Source organism: Lethenteron reissneri, chromosome 69 (genome assembly GCF_015708825.2).
Source record: "Lethenteron reissneri isolate LAM-NWPU_2019-01 chromosome 69, ASM1570882v1, whole genome shotgun sequence".
Lineage (NCBI taxonomy): Eukaryota > Metazoa > Chordata > Hyperoartia > Petromyzontiformes > Petromyzontidae > Lethenteron > Lethenteron reissneri.
The window spans coordinates 4,005,121-4,021,242 of NC_083847.1; the positions used below are offsets into that span (position 1 = coordinate 4,005,121).

Below are 16,122 nucleotides of genomic sequence, written 5' to 3' on the forward strand. Positions count from 1 at the left end.
CGCCATTGACCCTGGCCATTGACCGAGCAACCCAACGTTCATACCAGCTCCCTCCGCAGGACAATGTGTTAGATAAGCAGACTATATATAAATCTTCATTCATTTGTCTCTACACGATCTAAATATATTATTTAGCACATCCCGTCAGCCACGCGGCCTCCTAAGAGTGCATAATTTTAGCAGCATTGGTTCAACACAATGCTAGACCGGTTTTGATATACGGTCCTTCATCAGCAGGACAATGTGAGTATTGACATTATTCGTCTGGGCAGTGTTGAGTCTATGGTGCAGTGTTGAGGCTATGGGCAGTGTTGAGTCTATGGTGCAGTGTTGAGGTTATGGTGCAGTGTTGAGTCTACGGTGCAGTGTTGAGTCTACGGTGCAGTGTTGAGTCTATGGTGCAGTGTTGAGGTTATGGTGCAGTGTTGAGGTTATGGTGCAGTGTTGAGTCTGTGGTGCAGTGTTGAGTCTACGGTGCAGTGTTGAGTCTACGGTGCAGTGTTGAGTCTACGGTGCAGTGTTGAGTCTACGGTGCAGTGTTGAGTCTATGGTGCAGTGTTGAGTCTACGGAGCAGTGTTGAGTATATGGGTAGTGTTGAGTATATGGGTAGTGTTGAGTCTATGGTGCAGTGTTGAGTCTATGGGGCAGTGTTGAGTCTATGGGTAGTGTTGAGTCTATGGTGCAGTGTTGAGTCTATGGTGCAGTGTTGAGTCTATGGGTAGTGTTGAGTCTATGGTGCAGTGTTGAGTCTATGGTGCAGTGCTGAGTCTATGGTGCAGTGCTGAGTCTATGGTGCAGTGTTGAGTCTATTGTGCAGTGTTGAGTCTATGGTGCAGTGTTGAGTCTATGGTGCAGTGTTGAGTCTATGGGCAGTGTTGAGGATATGGTGCAGTGTTGAGTCTATGGGCAGTGTTGAGTCTATTGTGCAGTGTTGAGTCTATGGTGCAGTGTTGAGTCTATGGTGCAGTGTTAAGTCTATGGGCAGTGTTGAGTCTATGGTGCAGTGTTAAGTCTATGGGCAGTGTTGAGTCTATGGTGCAGTGTTGAGTCTATGGTGCAGTGTTGAGTCTACGGTGCAGTGCTGAGTCTATGGTGCAGTGTTGAGTCCAAAACATATTTTAAATCTGTTTACACGCTTTTATTTAACTTACTGTATGTGTTGTATCCAAAAATCTTGTAACTCAATTTCAACCGTATTCCCAATGTATCGACTGCAAACGTGGTATAGCTATGTCATACTGATGACAATACTATATTCTATTATTGAACATTCAAAATAAATATTTTTAAACAATCTTTTTTACGGCTATAATTGTCGACGCTCAACTCACGTTGCCTGTAAATCACCACGTGGTCCCTGACGTCACGGCAAGCCTCGGGGAGCCACGCCCAGGGGCGGGGCATGTGGAAGGAGGGGAGGGGCCATGGGGGAAGGCGGCAGGGGGAGGGGCAGCTCGGATAGTACATTTCATTAAAGCGTGTTTTTTGAAAAAGTACTTTTTAAATATTTTATTTTATGGTTAACGCGACAACTATGACCACACGTCATTTTCGGGCATGTTTCACAGATATTAAGCCAGAATGTTTATTCCACGCTGGAATGAAACAGAAGCGCATCGGTTACATACATTGTCAAAGCCTCAACTCACTTTTTCAAACTGATACAAAATAACTTAGTGTCATTTAAGCTTAATTTCTCTCCCGCGATTCTTAATTTTGGACATTGCGAGAATGTAGACCCCAAAGTTTATAAGATTTAACTACACATATTTGGAGCATTCATGGCAGCGATTTCAGCCGCACCACCTCTACATAACAAAAGACTCAGTCAACCATTCTACACAACAAAGACTCATTTCCTGGCAGCGATTTCAGCCGCATCACCTCTACATAACAAAAGGCTCTGTCCCATTTACACGCACCTTCACATCAGCCGCACCTAGTTTACACAACAAAGGCTCATTCCTAACAGCGTGCTTCAGCCGCACCGAACCTCACACAAATAATATTCAGGTGCCTACCTTGGCTCCTCCCACCCTCAACCAGTATATATACAAGGACTGTGTTCTTGGAATTTCTCTCACTTGATACAGCTATCGTGTTGTGACGGGTCCACCTGAAAACGGAAGCTTGTGTTGCCTCCGAAACGTCGTGATTTTTATTTTATTTTTATATTACTTTTATTAACTTGAATTTTTTACCTACGTAACTTTACCAAAAAAACCCAAGAATATGAATATTTATAAGAGGGCTTCAAGAACTTCGTCACAAACGATGCGAAACTGGCGATCTGTAGCGCCAGTCAACGTGCAATCGAGGGCATTGGCCTAATTCAGCCACTGCCGCATGTTCAAGGCCCTGGTGGTTTCTGCGAGAATTTCGCTCCGCACAGTCGACGAGCGAGTTCCATCCTTTTCGACGCGTTCGGCCGCAGTGGGTGCTGTGTGATGCGACTGACGGGTGTTTAAAGGTGTTTTTTTAACGTTGTGTCTGTGAACACAGCCCACGACGGGCTTTCTGTTACATGGGAAAAGGAGGTACACGCCTAATATTTCGTGTTTATATGAAAAAGAAAAACGCCGTGAAAGCCAAACTTTTATTTAAAAAACGACATGATGAACGAAGCCGAGTGCCGCCTAACCGAGCATTTTTTGTTTTTCTTCTGATCGAAATTTTTTTTAAGAAACAAAGGAGGTTAGAGCGGTAGGGAGAGAGTGAGGGAGGTAGAGAGGTAAGGAGGGAGAGGTAGAAACGTCAGGGGTCGGGATCCACCCCCACGGCCTCCTGCATGCCGGGTGAGCGAGATAACTTCCCGGCACAGCGGCACCGCTGCCTCCAAAGTCCAGCCCCTGCCGGGCTCATTCGAGCAAACCGCTGGAGAATTATCAACGTGCGCAGTGGGTCCCACAGAGGCGCAGACGAGCGTGGGAAGGCAGCGGCGGCAGCGGCAGCAGCGAAGAATCGTCTCCGACGATCGCCCGAGCTCCTGCGGTCCCCAACGTTTGCGCGCCCGGTCAGCTCCCGGGCGCGGAAGCGGCATCGGCGTCCCGACGTGCGTCCGCCGCGCCGTGCATCTTCAGGTTGTGGAGTGACTCATGCAGCCAGCTATGGCTGCGGAGTTTGGTAGTACATGTTGTTTACGTCGTTTATTGTGAAAATTCGGTCACAGTTCCTGTGACCTGCACTGTTTCATTGCTTTTATGGCTTTATTTTGGTGATTTTCGAAAAGTTTTTTGGTTTGGCCATGTTTGTGTTGTTGTAGTACAGAGTTAGACTGATGGCCTTAATCTAAGTTGTCTTGTGGTTGTTGTTGTTTGACTTGCATCCCACTGGGATTTTTGCACACAGCGTTGGTGTACGGTGCTTTTTTTCTGCAATATTTTGCTGTCTTTTCTTGGATTTTCTGTTTGCACTTAGTCACATATTCACATTAAGATGTTTTCTTGTTCATGTTTTTGTTTGTTGCGGTTGCACCCGATTCAAGAGCCGAATGGCTCACAGGGCTATACCTAATAAATTAAATGTCGATGTAAAGCTTTCGTGACTGCAGGGATTCATCTTCTTGGTTCTTTCGGTAAAGTCACGTAGAAGGGAAGTAAACGTCGTGAGAATTCTTTTTTTTATTTCCCTTCTACGTGACTTTACCGAAAGAACCAAGAAGACTAATAAATTAACTTTGAACTTTGAACTGAGGTTGGAGCGGCGTGAGAAGCCCCGGCCGCACTCGGCACAGGCGGGTAGCCCCTCGTGTGCGCCTCCAGGTGGGAGCGCTGCGCGAACGTGCGGCCACAGACCCCGCACGCGTGCGGCCGCTCGCCCGTGTGGACGCGCGCGTGGATCCCCAGGAAGTAGCGGTGGGAGAACGCCCGCCCGCAGTCCCCGCACGCGTACGGCTTCTCCACGCCGCCGCCGGCGGCCGCGTGAGTCCGCGTGTGCTTCCTCAGGTCGGCGAGCCGCACGAAGCCGCGGCCGCAGTCGCCGCAGACGTGCGGACGCTCCCCCGTGTGGCTCAGCACGTGGATCTCCAGGAGGTAGCGGTGGGCGAAGCGCTTGCCGCACCGCGGGCAGCCGTGCCGTTTGCCGCCGGTGGTGTCCCCGGCTCCGTCTGCCGCCGCCACCGCGGTTTGGGGAACGCACAGCGCACGGCTCGGTCACGGGGGAGGCTGGCCGACCGATACGTCGCGAGCCTCCGAGATATCGGAATCCGATGGGGCGTGGAGGTATGGGAAAACGCGTGGACGAGTGTAAACGTGTGCCGATGTACGTCTCTCTCTATGTATCTCTGTGGTTCTTTCGGTAAAGTGACGTATAAAAAGAAAGTAATAAATTAAATACTAGCATACGACGTTTCGATTGCAACACAAGCAATCATCATCAGGTATAAATGAATGTACGTCTCTCTATGTATCTCTGTGATATCTGCAGGAATTACTCTGTGGTTCTTTCGGTAAAGTCACGTATATAAAGAAAGTAATAAATTAAATACTAGCATACGACGTTTCGATTGCAACACAAGCAATCAGCAGGTATAAATGAATGTACGTCTCTCTATGTATCTCTGTGATATCTGTCTCTACTTATATGTCTGTCTATATGTCTCTGGTTCTGTGTTTGAGCTCTCTCTCAAATTTAGCATTCTCAGGAAGAACGTAATCAACCAGGTAGGGTGTTGACTGTTATGTTATCCGACTCTCTGTTGTATTACATTACATTTCTAAGTATACGAGATTTGTGTTTCTATTTCATTTATACCTGATGATGATTGCTTGTGTTGCAATCGAAACATCGTATGCTAGTATTTAATTTATTATTTTCTCTTGATACGTGACTTTACCGAAAGAACCAAAGAGTAATTCCTGCAGTCACGAAAGCTCCAAATTAAGTATGAAAGCTCCAAATTAAGTACGTAAACGTGTGAACGAGTGTCAACAACGCCACTCGGCGGTATCGGTCCTCTTCACTCGCGGCGATGACGTTAGTCATGAAACCTCCTTTGCCAGTGTCAAAATATAAGAAGAGGTATTCCCCTTTTTTCTGGCAACAAAATAGTTGTGTTAAGATGTTAAAACACCAAACTAAAACCTTTTTTACGAGGAATCACGTCTGCATTAACCACAGATACTTGTGGTGAAAATACCAACAAACAAATCTTTGGTGGTATCCAGACGGCTTGCAGAGTACCTTGGTATCGGAAAAAACAATATCATGATCACCCACAGCGTTGTAACAAAGAATTTGTTTGTCCATGAGGCCATGCAGATATACAAACATAGACATAACTTCAACCGAGAAGATGGATTCGAATTGAGCAATCATTGGACAGATGTGATTAACCATGTTAATTCATAATCAACGTTTTTGGGTTTAGATCGCGTTATTTATAAATGTGTCGTAACCCTCCACCACCCGACACGGCCAATCAGTAAAAAATTGTAAATGTTGTGGTTTCACGCTTCAACACACCGGTGGGCTAAAGCAGTGAACTATTTGTCTTTTGTCAACGTGACACTTTTTTACTGATTGGCCGTGTCGGGTGGTGGAGGGTTATGACACATTTATAAATAACGCCATCTAAACCCAAAAACGTTGATTATGAATAATATTGGTCGCGAAAGCCTGCTCCGTGTTAAAGTAAATATGTTAAACCTCAACCGCTACTCTCCCCCGCTCTGCGTCCACCCTCCCCCTATCCGTGGCTCCGTCGTGTAGTACCACCTTCACCTTCCTGGCTCCACCCACCCCCCAAATACCCCCCCCATCTTGCGCCTGTCCTCCTTGGCTCCTCCCCCTCCTCCTACCCTATGTAACAATGTCTCATCACAAGTAACTCTCGCTACAGTTATTTTGCTGTGCCTTTTTTTTACACATGAAGGAAGCTTGTGTTGCCTCCAAAACGTCGTGATTTAATTGAGTTGTTTTCATTTATTTTATTGATTGTTTTACATACTGTGACTTTACCGAAAAAACCTGGTGTGGTGCGTAGTAAACATCGCCACTAGGGAGACAAAGGCGGACAGGCATGGCTACCCCACCCCCTCGTGTTTACCGTGGCGGCCTTCCTACGGTGCTACTCGCTAACAGCACTTGCCCCAACAGCCCGTTAGGGGCTACACGGGGGATCTTTGTCTCTCTGTGTATGAACTCTCACCTCCACCAACGTCCTCCTCTTCGGACAACTCAACCTCGACGAAGTTCTGGTCCGGCGCTTCCAGACGCCCATCGCGGGAATCCGCCGCCGCTTCATCCGATATCTCGGTCGCTTCTTCAACCTTAACGATCTTCAGGTCTGGAGCTGTGGGTGAGAGAGTGAATCGTGGGGCATGGGGCGTGCGGGATCCACATGGATTCAGTTGCACAACCGAGCGCTCAAGCATGGAGCCAGCTCAAGGAGGGTGGGAGGGAGGGAGCCTTAACCAGCGTCCGGAGCGCGAGGGCGGGGAGACGTGGGCGGCTTGGGCAGCTGGCGAGGAGAGAGACACAAGATGCTTGGCTGGATGATCAAAGCCCCTCTGCAAATATCTTGTCAAGGTTTCTGCCCTCGCTGCGAAAAGTAAAATTCTCTCGCTGCCTCACTCACCGTCCTCCTCCTCCACCTCGCTCTTCACCAGCGTCCTCACGATCTCGCGGCCCAGACGGCCCTCACCCTCCTCCTGCTTCACGACCGCTCCTGCTGCACGCGCACACACACGCTGCTGCTGCTGCCGCTGCTGCACAGATAAGAGGAGACCGAGAGGCTCAGGGAGACGGTGGCTGGGCCAGAGCCGCGTAGATGCTGAGTTCAAGCCCTGGGTCTGGGTGTCTCCCTCTTTCTCAGGGGGTTCATAATGACCAATCCAGAGACACTGAGCCAGAGACACTGAGATCCTGGGTTCAAGCCCTGGGTCTGGGTATCTCTCTCTGTCTAAGGGGGTTCATAATGACCAAGCCAGAGACACGGAGATGCTGGGTTCAAGCCCTGGGTCTGGGTGTCTCTCTCTGTCTCAGAGGGTTCATGATGACCAAGCCAGAGACACTGAGCCAAAGACACGGAGAAGCTGGGTTCAAGCCCTGGGTCTGGGTGTCTCTCTCTGTCTCAGGCGGTTCATGATAGCACCACCCCTGGTCCAAACCAGGTGACGGTGACAGGAGACGCTCTGAGCGACCTCACCGGCTGCTTCATCGCCGCCGTTATCAGCGGCGGCGTCTTCACGTTTCACCGGCAGATCAGGACTCCTCCCAGTGGCTGGGCTCTCCTCATCATCGGTCTCTTGTTTGACGAGCGGAGGAGGTGCAGGAAGTGGCGAAGCCATCTGAGGAGCCGTCCGATCTCGTGGCGAGGCAGCTGAAACAAACATGGCGCCCGTCTTGCAGCCTCATCGCCACCAACGGACCCATTCACGCGACACAAGCGGTCGTCCTCAGGCGGAAAAAAAAATCCAGCAGTGGAACTGCTAGGTTCAGCAGCTCTACTGCTGTGGTGAAAATACAAAAAAAACACACGCTCTGATAGTATACGATGCATTGCCTTTAAAACTGATTGGTCCACACCAGAGACAGCTTTCTTTAGAGCCGAGTCTCTTAGACCGGAGGACGCCAAATAGATGATGCGATTTCACGGATTAGCGGTTAGCGCTACGCCGCGCTATGAAGCCGGCAGAGACCACAATTCGATTCCCACTCACGGCCACCACCAGCATCACCACCAGTGGCGATTATCTGAACTGGGCCTGCATCTCCCCTTAGGTCGACTCAGCCTCAAATTAACACCTGGTCTGGTGCATAGTAAACATCGCCACTAGGGAGTCAAAGGCGGCCAGGCATGGCCACCCCACCCCCTCGTGTACCGTGGCGGCCTTCCTACGGTGCTACTCGCTAATAGCACTTGCCCCAACAGCCCATTAGGGGCTACACGGGGGATCTTTGTCTCTCTGTGTATGAACTCTCACCTCCACCAACGTCCTCCTCTTCGGACAACTCAACTTCGACGAAGTTCTGATCCGGCGCTTCCAGACGCCCATCGCGGGAATCCACCGCCGCATGAGTCCGCGCGTGATTTCCTCAAGTCGCCGCGCCGCGCGAAGCGGCGGCCGCATTCGTCGCACGCGTGCGGCTTCTCCCTGCCGCCGGCCCCGTGCGTCCGCGCGTGGTTCCTCAGGTCGCCGCGGCGCGAGAACCCGCGGCCGCAGTCGCCGCAAGCGTGCGGCCGCTCGCCCGTGTGGCTCAGCAGCGTGGATCTCCAGGAGGTGGCGGTGGGAGAACGCGCGGCCGCAGTCGCCGCACGCGTGCGGGTCCTCCCCGCCGCTGCCACCGGCGCCGGCCGCGTGAGTCCGCACGTGTTTCCTCAGGTCGCCGGACCGCACGAAGCCGCGGCCGCAATCGCCGCAGACGTGGGGCCGCTCGCCCGTGTGGACGAGCGCGTGGATCTCCAGGAGGTAGCGGTGGGAGAAGGCTCGGCCGCAGTCTCCGCACGCGTGCGGCTTCTCCCCGCCACCGCCGACGTGCGTCTGCGCGTGATTCCTCAGGTCGCCGTGCCGCGCAAAGCCGCGGCCGCACCGCGTGCAGACGTGCCGCCTGCTGTCGGCGGCGTCCCCGGCCGTCGTCGTCGCTGCGAGGCGCCCGGACCGCGGTTCGGTCCTCGGGCCGGCTCCGTCTGCCGCCGCCGCCACCGCCACGGCACGGTTTGGGGAACGCACAGCGCACGGCTCCGTCACGGGGGAGGCTGGCCGACCGACACGTCGTGAGCCTCCGAGATATCAGAATCCGACGGGGCCGGCAGATTCCAATACCTCCGCGACGAGCGCGGAGGTATTGGAAAACGCGTGGACGAGCGTAAACGTGTGGACGAGCGTCAACAACGCCACTCGGCGGTGTCGGTCCTGTTCAATCGCGGCGATGATGCTAGTCATGGGACCTCCTTTGCCAGGGTCAAAATATAAAAATAGGTTTTCCCCTTTTTTCTGGCAACAAAACTGTCGTGTTGAGACGTTCAAACACCAAACTGAAACCTTTTACAAGGAATCATGTCTGCATTAACCGCAGATACTTGTGGTGAAAATACAAACAAAAAACATGCTCTGATAGTATGTGATGCATTGTATTTCAAACTGATTGGTCCACACCAGAGGCAGCTTTCTTTAGAGCCCAGTCTCAAACGGTGTTAGACCAGAGGACGCCAAATGGATGATGCGCTTTCACGGATTAGCGGTTAGCGCTACGCCGCGCTACGAAGCCGGCAGAGACCACAATTCGATTCCCGCTCACGGCCACCACCAGCACCACCACCAGTGACGATTATCTGAACTGGGCCTGTGTCTCCCCTTAGGTCGACTCAGCCTCAAATGAACACCTGGTGTGGTGCGTAGTAAACATCGCCACTAGGGAGTCAAAGGCAGGCCAGGCATGGCCACCCCACCCCCTCGTGTACCGTGGCGGCCTTCCTACGGTGCTACTCGCTAACAGCACTTGCCCCAACAGCCCGTTAGGGGCTACACGGGGGATCTTTGTCTTTCTGTGTATGAACTCTCACCTCCACCCACGTCCTCATCTTCGGACAACTCAACCTCGACGAAGTTATGGTCCGGCGAATCCGATATCTCGGTCGCATCTTCAACCTTAACGATCTTCAGGTCTGGAGCTGTGGGTGAGAGAGTGAATCGTGGGGCATGGGGCGTGCGGGATCCACATTGATTCAGTTGCACAACCGATGGCTCAAGCATGGAGCCAGCTCAAGGAGGGTGGGAGGGAGGGAGCCTTAACCAGCGTCCGGAGCGCGAGGGAGGGGAGACATGGACGGCTTGGGCAGCTGGCGAGGAGAGAGACACAAGATGCTTGGCTGGATGACATATCTTGTCAAGGTTTCTGACATCGCTGCGAAAAGTAAAATTATCTCGCTGCCTCACTCACCATCATCACCGTCCTCCTCCACCTCGCCCTTCACCAGCGTCCTCACGATCTCGCGGCCCAGACGGCCCTCACCCTCCTCCTGCTTCACGACCGCTCCTGCTGCACGCGCACACACACGCTACTGCTGCTGCTGCTGCTGCACCGCCGCTCCTGCTGCTGCTGCTGCACGGACGAGAGGAGACCGAGAGGCTCAGGGAGACGGTGGCTGGGCCAGAGCCGCGGAGATGCTGGGTTCAAGCCCTGGGTCTGGGTGTCTCTCTCTCTGTCTCAGGGGGTTCATGATGACCGAGCCAGAGACACTGAGCCAGAGACATGGAGATGCTGGGTTCAAGCCCTGGGTCTGGGTGTCTCTCTCTGTCTCAGGCGGTTCATGATAGCACCACCCCTGGTCCAAACCAGCCCACGGTGACAGGAGACGATTCGAGCGACCTCACCGGCTTCTTCATCGTCGCCGTCATCAGCGGCGGCGTCTTCACGTTTCACCGGCAGGTCAGGACTCATCCCATTGGCTGGGCTCTCCTCATCATCGGTCTCTTGTTTGATGAGCGGAGGAGGAGGTGCAGGAAGTGGTGAAGCCATCTGAGGAGCCGTCCGATCTCGTGGCGAGGCAGCTGAAACAAACATGGCGCCCGTCTTGCAGCCTCATCGCCACCACCGGACCCATTCACTCAACGACGACCGCCATTCATCGCGACGTGGCGGTGACGTCACCACGACGTGGCAGTGACGTCACCACAACGAGGCGATGACGTCACCATGACACTTGTGCCGTGCTAGGGGGCACACCCAACCACATGCTTCTAGGCCGCACTAAGCCTGTAGCTGTCAGAGCGATTGACGTTATTTCTGTTTCTCTCAATTTCAATGGATTCTCTAATTAGTCTTGGCCAGTAATAATTAGTTCTACACGACACTTCAACGTTATCAAAATCAATTGAGTGTCCTTGTTGACAAGCATGCTCTGCCACTGCCGACAGTTGTGTTTGAGATAATTTAATGTTTATTTGGTCTTCTTTTAGTCTTACGCTGATGTTTCGTCTCGAACAGACAAACATATCCACAAATTTCCCTTTTTTATATATATAGATTATAGTATATTAGTGTATAGGTTTCTATATACGTATATTAGTGTATAGGTTTCTATATAAGTATATTAGTCTAAAGGTTTCTATATAAGTCTAGTAGTGTATAGGTTTCTATATAAGTATATCAGTATAAAGGTTTCTATATAAGTATATTAGTGTATAGGTTTCTATATAAGTATATTAGTGTATAGGTTTATATATGAGTATATTAGTCTAAAGGTTTATATATAAGTATATTAGTGTATAGGTTTCTATGTAAATCTATTAGTGTATAGGTTTATATATAAACTTATATTAGTATAAAGGTTTCTATATAAGTCTATTAGTGTAAAGGTTTCTATATAAGTATATTAGTCTAAAGGTGTCTATATAGGTCTATTAGTGTAGAGGTTTCTATATACGTATATTAGTATAAATGTTTATATATAAGTATATTAGTGTATAGGTTTCTATATAAGTATATTAGTGTATAGGTTTCTATATAAGTATATTAGTGTAGAGGTTTCTATATACGTATATTAGTATAAAGGTTTCTATATAAGTATAGTAGTGTATAGGTTTCTATATAAGTATATCAGTATAAAGGTTTCTATATACGTCTATTAATCTAAAGGTTTCTATATAAGTATACTAGCTGTACTACCCGGCTTCGCCCGGGACTTGTATCTACCACGGCCGGCCGCCTTTGTCTCCCCAGTGGCGATGTTAATACGCTACAGTAGTTAAGTTACTCGTTTGAGGCAGAGTCGACCTAGGGGAGATTCAAATAATCGTCACCGGTGGTGGCCGTGAGCGGGAATCGAACTGGGTTCGCCGGGTTGGTAGCGCAGCGTAGCGTTAAGCACTACACCCACCGCTCCTCACACACCACACACGCACAGACACACACACAGACACACACACAGACACACGCAGACAGACACAGACAGACACACACACACAGACACACAGACAGCACGCTAAGCACTACACTACCGCTCCCCACACACCACACACGCACACACACAGACACACACACAGACACATGCAGACAGACACAGACAGACACACACACACACAGACACAGACAGCACGCTAAGCACTACACTACCGTTCCCCCTACACAACACACGCGCGCGCGTCCATAGGTACACATACACGCGCTTGCTGCAGACACACACGACTTTCAGGGTGCGTAAGGCAGTAAACGACTGAAATAATAAAGCGGCAATGCTGTGCGAGGAACGCCTTAGACCAGCAACACATTTGTGTAATGCGAGCGTAAACACACAAACACATACAAACACATACACACACATACATACACACACATACACACAAACACATACACACAGACATACACATACACACAAACACACACATACATGCACACAAACACATACACAATACACACACACATACATGCAGACACAGACAGACACATAACACACATACATACACACACATACACACATAGACACACACATACATAGACACACACATACATACACACAAACACATGCACACACGTACATACACACATACATAGAGACACGCAGACATACACATAAAGACATAAAAAAACCCACATACATACAGACACACATACACACAAACACATACATACACATACATACACACATACATAGAGACACACAGACATACACATAAACACAAACACACATACACATGACCCGGCTTCGCCCGGGACTTGGATCCACGATGCCCCGCCGCCTTTGTCTCCCCAGTGACGATGTTCACACACGACAGCAGTTACGCTTTTGAGGCTGAGTGGACCTAGGGGAGGGCCAGGTCCGTTTCAAATAATCGTCAGCGGTGGTGGGCGTGAGTTGGAATCGAACTGGGGTCGCTCAAGCAGCTTAATGACTGTTTGTACAAAGAACATATAAAGAATCGATTATAATAACCAGGCAAGAGTCCACATTATAGACTGGCAGTACACGCACTCAGCTTCATAAGCAGGCTAGAGTGTACATGATAGAGTGGCAGTACGCTCACCGAGCTTAATAAGCAGGCTACAGTGTACATGATAGAGTGGCAGTACGCTCACCGAGCTTAATAAGCAGGCTACAGTGTACATGATAGACTGGCAGTACGCTCACCCAGCTTAATGAGTATTTGTACAGTGAACATTAAAGTAATCGATTGTTGGCGCGTTGGGTTTAAAAGTAATATTAATAGCACACATTGTGGTGGGGGTGTAGTGAAGAGTAGGAAAAACTTTGATGAATTTACCTCAGAGTGGCGTGGTGGGTGTCGAGGCCTAGTAGCGTGCAAAGCCTGCGGCCTCGCCTAAAATTGTCGGCTTGGAAGAGGCAGGGTACGGGTGGCGTTCCTTCCCCCCCCCCTAGCGCTCCAACAATACTGTGTAATGGCTATTATTTAATTAAATACGGAGCTTATGAAAGTGGCGAAGGCGTGGCTAGCCGTTGGCAGGGGCAACCGCCGTCCAATGAAACTGCAGCCCTTGGCGAAGGCGTCGCTAGCCGTTGCCAGGTCCAATGAAAGCGGCGAAGGCGTGGCTAGCCGTTGCCAGGGGCAACCGCCGTCCAATGAAAGTGCGTATGGGCCGAAATACACACACACACACACACAGACAGACAGACATGAACAATTTTATATATATAGATTAGTGTATAGGTTTCTATATAAGTATATTCATCTAAAGGTTTCTATATAAGTATATTAGTGTATAGGTTTCTATATAAGTATATCAGTATAATGGTTTCTATATAAGTATATTAGTGTAAAGGTTTCTATATAAGTATATTAGTGTATAGGTTTCTATATAAGTATATCAGTATAATGGTTTCTATATAAGTATATTAGTGTAAAGGTTTCTATATAAGTATATCAGTGTATAGGTTTCTATATAAGTATATTAGTGTATAGGTTTCTAAATAAGTATATTAGTGTATAAGTTTCTATATAAGTATATTCATCTAAAGGTTTCTATATAAGTATATCAGTGTATAGGTTTCTATATAAGTATATTAGTGTATAGGTTTCTAAATAAGTATATTAGTGTATAAGTTTCTATATAAGTATATTCATCTAAAGGTTTCTATATAAGTATATTAGTGTATAGGTTTCTATATAAGTATATCAGTATAATGGTTTCTATATAAGTATATTAGTGTAAAGGTTTCTATATAAGTCTATTAGTGTAAAGGTTTATATATAAGTATATTAGTGTAAAGGTTTATATATAAGTATATTAGTGTAAAGGTTTCTATATAAGTATATCAGTGTATAGGTTTCTATATAAGTATATTAGTGTATAGGTTTCTAAATAAGTATATTAGTCTAAAGGTTTCTATATAAGTATATTAGTCTAAAGGTTTCTATATAAGTATATTAGTGTATAGGTTTATATATGAGTATATTAGTCTAAAGGTTTCTATATAAGTATATTAGTGTATAGGTTTCTATATAAGTATATTCGTCTAAAGGTTTCTATATACGTCTATTAATCTAAAGGTTTATATATAAGTCTATTAGTGTATATGTTTCTATATAAGTCTATTAGTGTATAGGTTTATATATGAGTATATATATATTAGTCTAAAGGTTTCTATACAAGTTTATTACTGTATATGTTTATATATAAGTATATATAAACATATTAGTGTAAAGGTTTCTATATAAGTCTATTAGTGTATATGTTTCTATATAAGTCTATTAGTGTATAGGTTTATATGTGAGTATATATATTAGTCTAAAGGTTTCTATACAAGTCTATCAGTGTATAGGTTTATATATAAGTATATCAGTGTAAAGGTTTCTATATAAGTATTATAGTGTATAGGTTTCTATATGAGTCTATGGGTCTCCACATGAATCTGTGGGTTATACAGCACCCTACCTCTGTGGCTGGCACGGGGCCCTCTCATGCAGCGCTGGTGAAGCTCCACGAAGCGAAACTGTCAAGCGGGCAGCAACAAGCAGCACGAGTTGACCACACAGAGTGGGGGGGGGAAGGTAACAGCAAGATGTGGAACAAGACAAAAGGATGTGGAACAAGAGAAGCAGAAGGCAAGATGGGTACAAGACAACACTACCCCATAGACTCAACACTGCACCATAGACTCAAGACTGCCCATAGACTCAACATTGCCCCATAGACTCAACATTGCCCCATAGACTCAACACTGCACCATAGACTCACACTGCACCATAGACTCAACACTGCACCATAGACTTAACACTGCACCATAGACTCACACTGCACCACAGACTCAACACTGCACCATAGACTCAACACTGCACCATAGACTCAACACTGCTCATAGACTTAACACTGCACCATAGACTCAACACTGCACCATAGACTCAACACTGCACCATAGACTCAACACTGCACCATAGACTCAATACTGCACCATAGACTCAACACTGCACCATAGACTCAACACTGCACCATAGACCCAACACTGCACCATAGACTCAACACTGCACCATAGACTCAACACTGCACCATAGACTCAACACTGCACCATAGACTCACACTGCACCATAGACTCAATACTGCACCATAGACTCAACACTGCACCATAGACCCAACACTGCACCATAGACTCAACACTGCACCATAGACTCAATACTGCACCATAGACTCAATACTGCACCATAGACTCAACACTGCACCATAGACTCAACACTGCACCATAGACTCAATACTGCACCATAGACTCAACACTGCACCATAGACCCAACACTGCACCATAGACTCAACACTGCACCATAGACTCAATACTGCACCATAGACTCAATACTGCACCATAGACTCAACACTGCACCATAGACTCAACACTGCACCATAGACTCAGCACTGCACCATAGACTCAACACTGCACCATAGACTCAACACTGCACCATAGACTCACACTGCACCACAGACTCAACACTGCACCATAGACTCAACACTGCACCATAGACTCAACACTGCTCATAGACTTAACACTGCACCATAGACTCAACACTGCACCATAGACTCACACTGCACCATAGACTCAACACTGCACCATAGACTCAACACTGCCCATAGACTCAACACTGCCCCATAGACTCAACACTGCACCATAGACCCAACACTGCACCATAGACTCAACACTGCACCGTAGACTCGACACTGCACCATAGACTCAGCACTGC

The 16,122-nt window shown here is 48.1% G+C and overlaps 1 protein-coding gene across 11 annotated transcripts; it reads right to left on the minus strand.

Moving 5' to 3' along the window:
- Positions 1–1,151: 1,151 nt before the first annotated feature.
- On the minus strand, positions 1,152–14,972 carry LOC133360763 (zinc finger protein 500-like). 11 transcript variants are annotated; one of them, XM_061579620.1, is made up of 8 exons: positions 14,834–14,972; positions 10,318–10,494; positions 9,884–9,979; positions 9,507–9,614; positions 7,927–8,630; positions 7,149–7,322; positions 6,579–6,671; positions 6,251–6,293 (listed from the first exon to the last, which is right to left on the minus strand). In XM_061579620.1, the coding sequence occupies exons 1-6, from the start codon at positions 14,859–14,861 to the stop codon at positions 7,194–7,196; spliced, it is 1,242 nt and encodes a 413-aa protein (XP_061435604.1). In that variant the 5' UTR covers positions 14,862–14,972; the 3' UTR covers positions 6,251–6,293; positions 6,579–6,671; positions 7,149–7,193. The 11 variants fall into 11 exon arrangements, with proteins under 11 accessions (XP_061435607.1, XP_061435611.1, XP_061435608.1 ...); XM_061579621.1 differs by having other exon boundaries at positions 9,893–9,982; XM_061579617.1 differs by having other exon boundaries at positions 9,884–9,982.
- Positions 14,973–16,122: the final 1,150 nt, after the last annotated feature.

Excerpts from the sequence above, each read along its gene's own strand:
- LOC133360763 (XM_061579617.1), bottom strand. The coding sequence starts at position 14,861 with ATGAGAGGGCCCCGTGCCAGCCACAGAG. Across the intron at positions 9,983-10,317 it reads CGGCGACGATGAAGAAGCCG|CAGGAGCGGTCGTGAAGCAG; the intron begins GTGAGGTCGCTC and ends GTGCGCGTGCAG. Across the intron at positions 7,323-7,926 it reads AGAGGAGGACGTTGGTGGAG|CTGCCTCGCCACGAGATCGG; the intron begins GTGAGAGTTCAT and ends TGTTTGTTTCAG.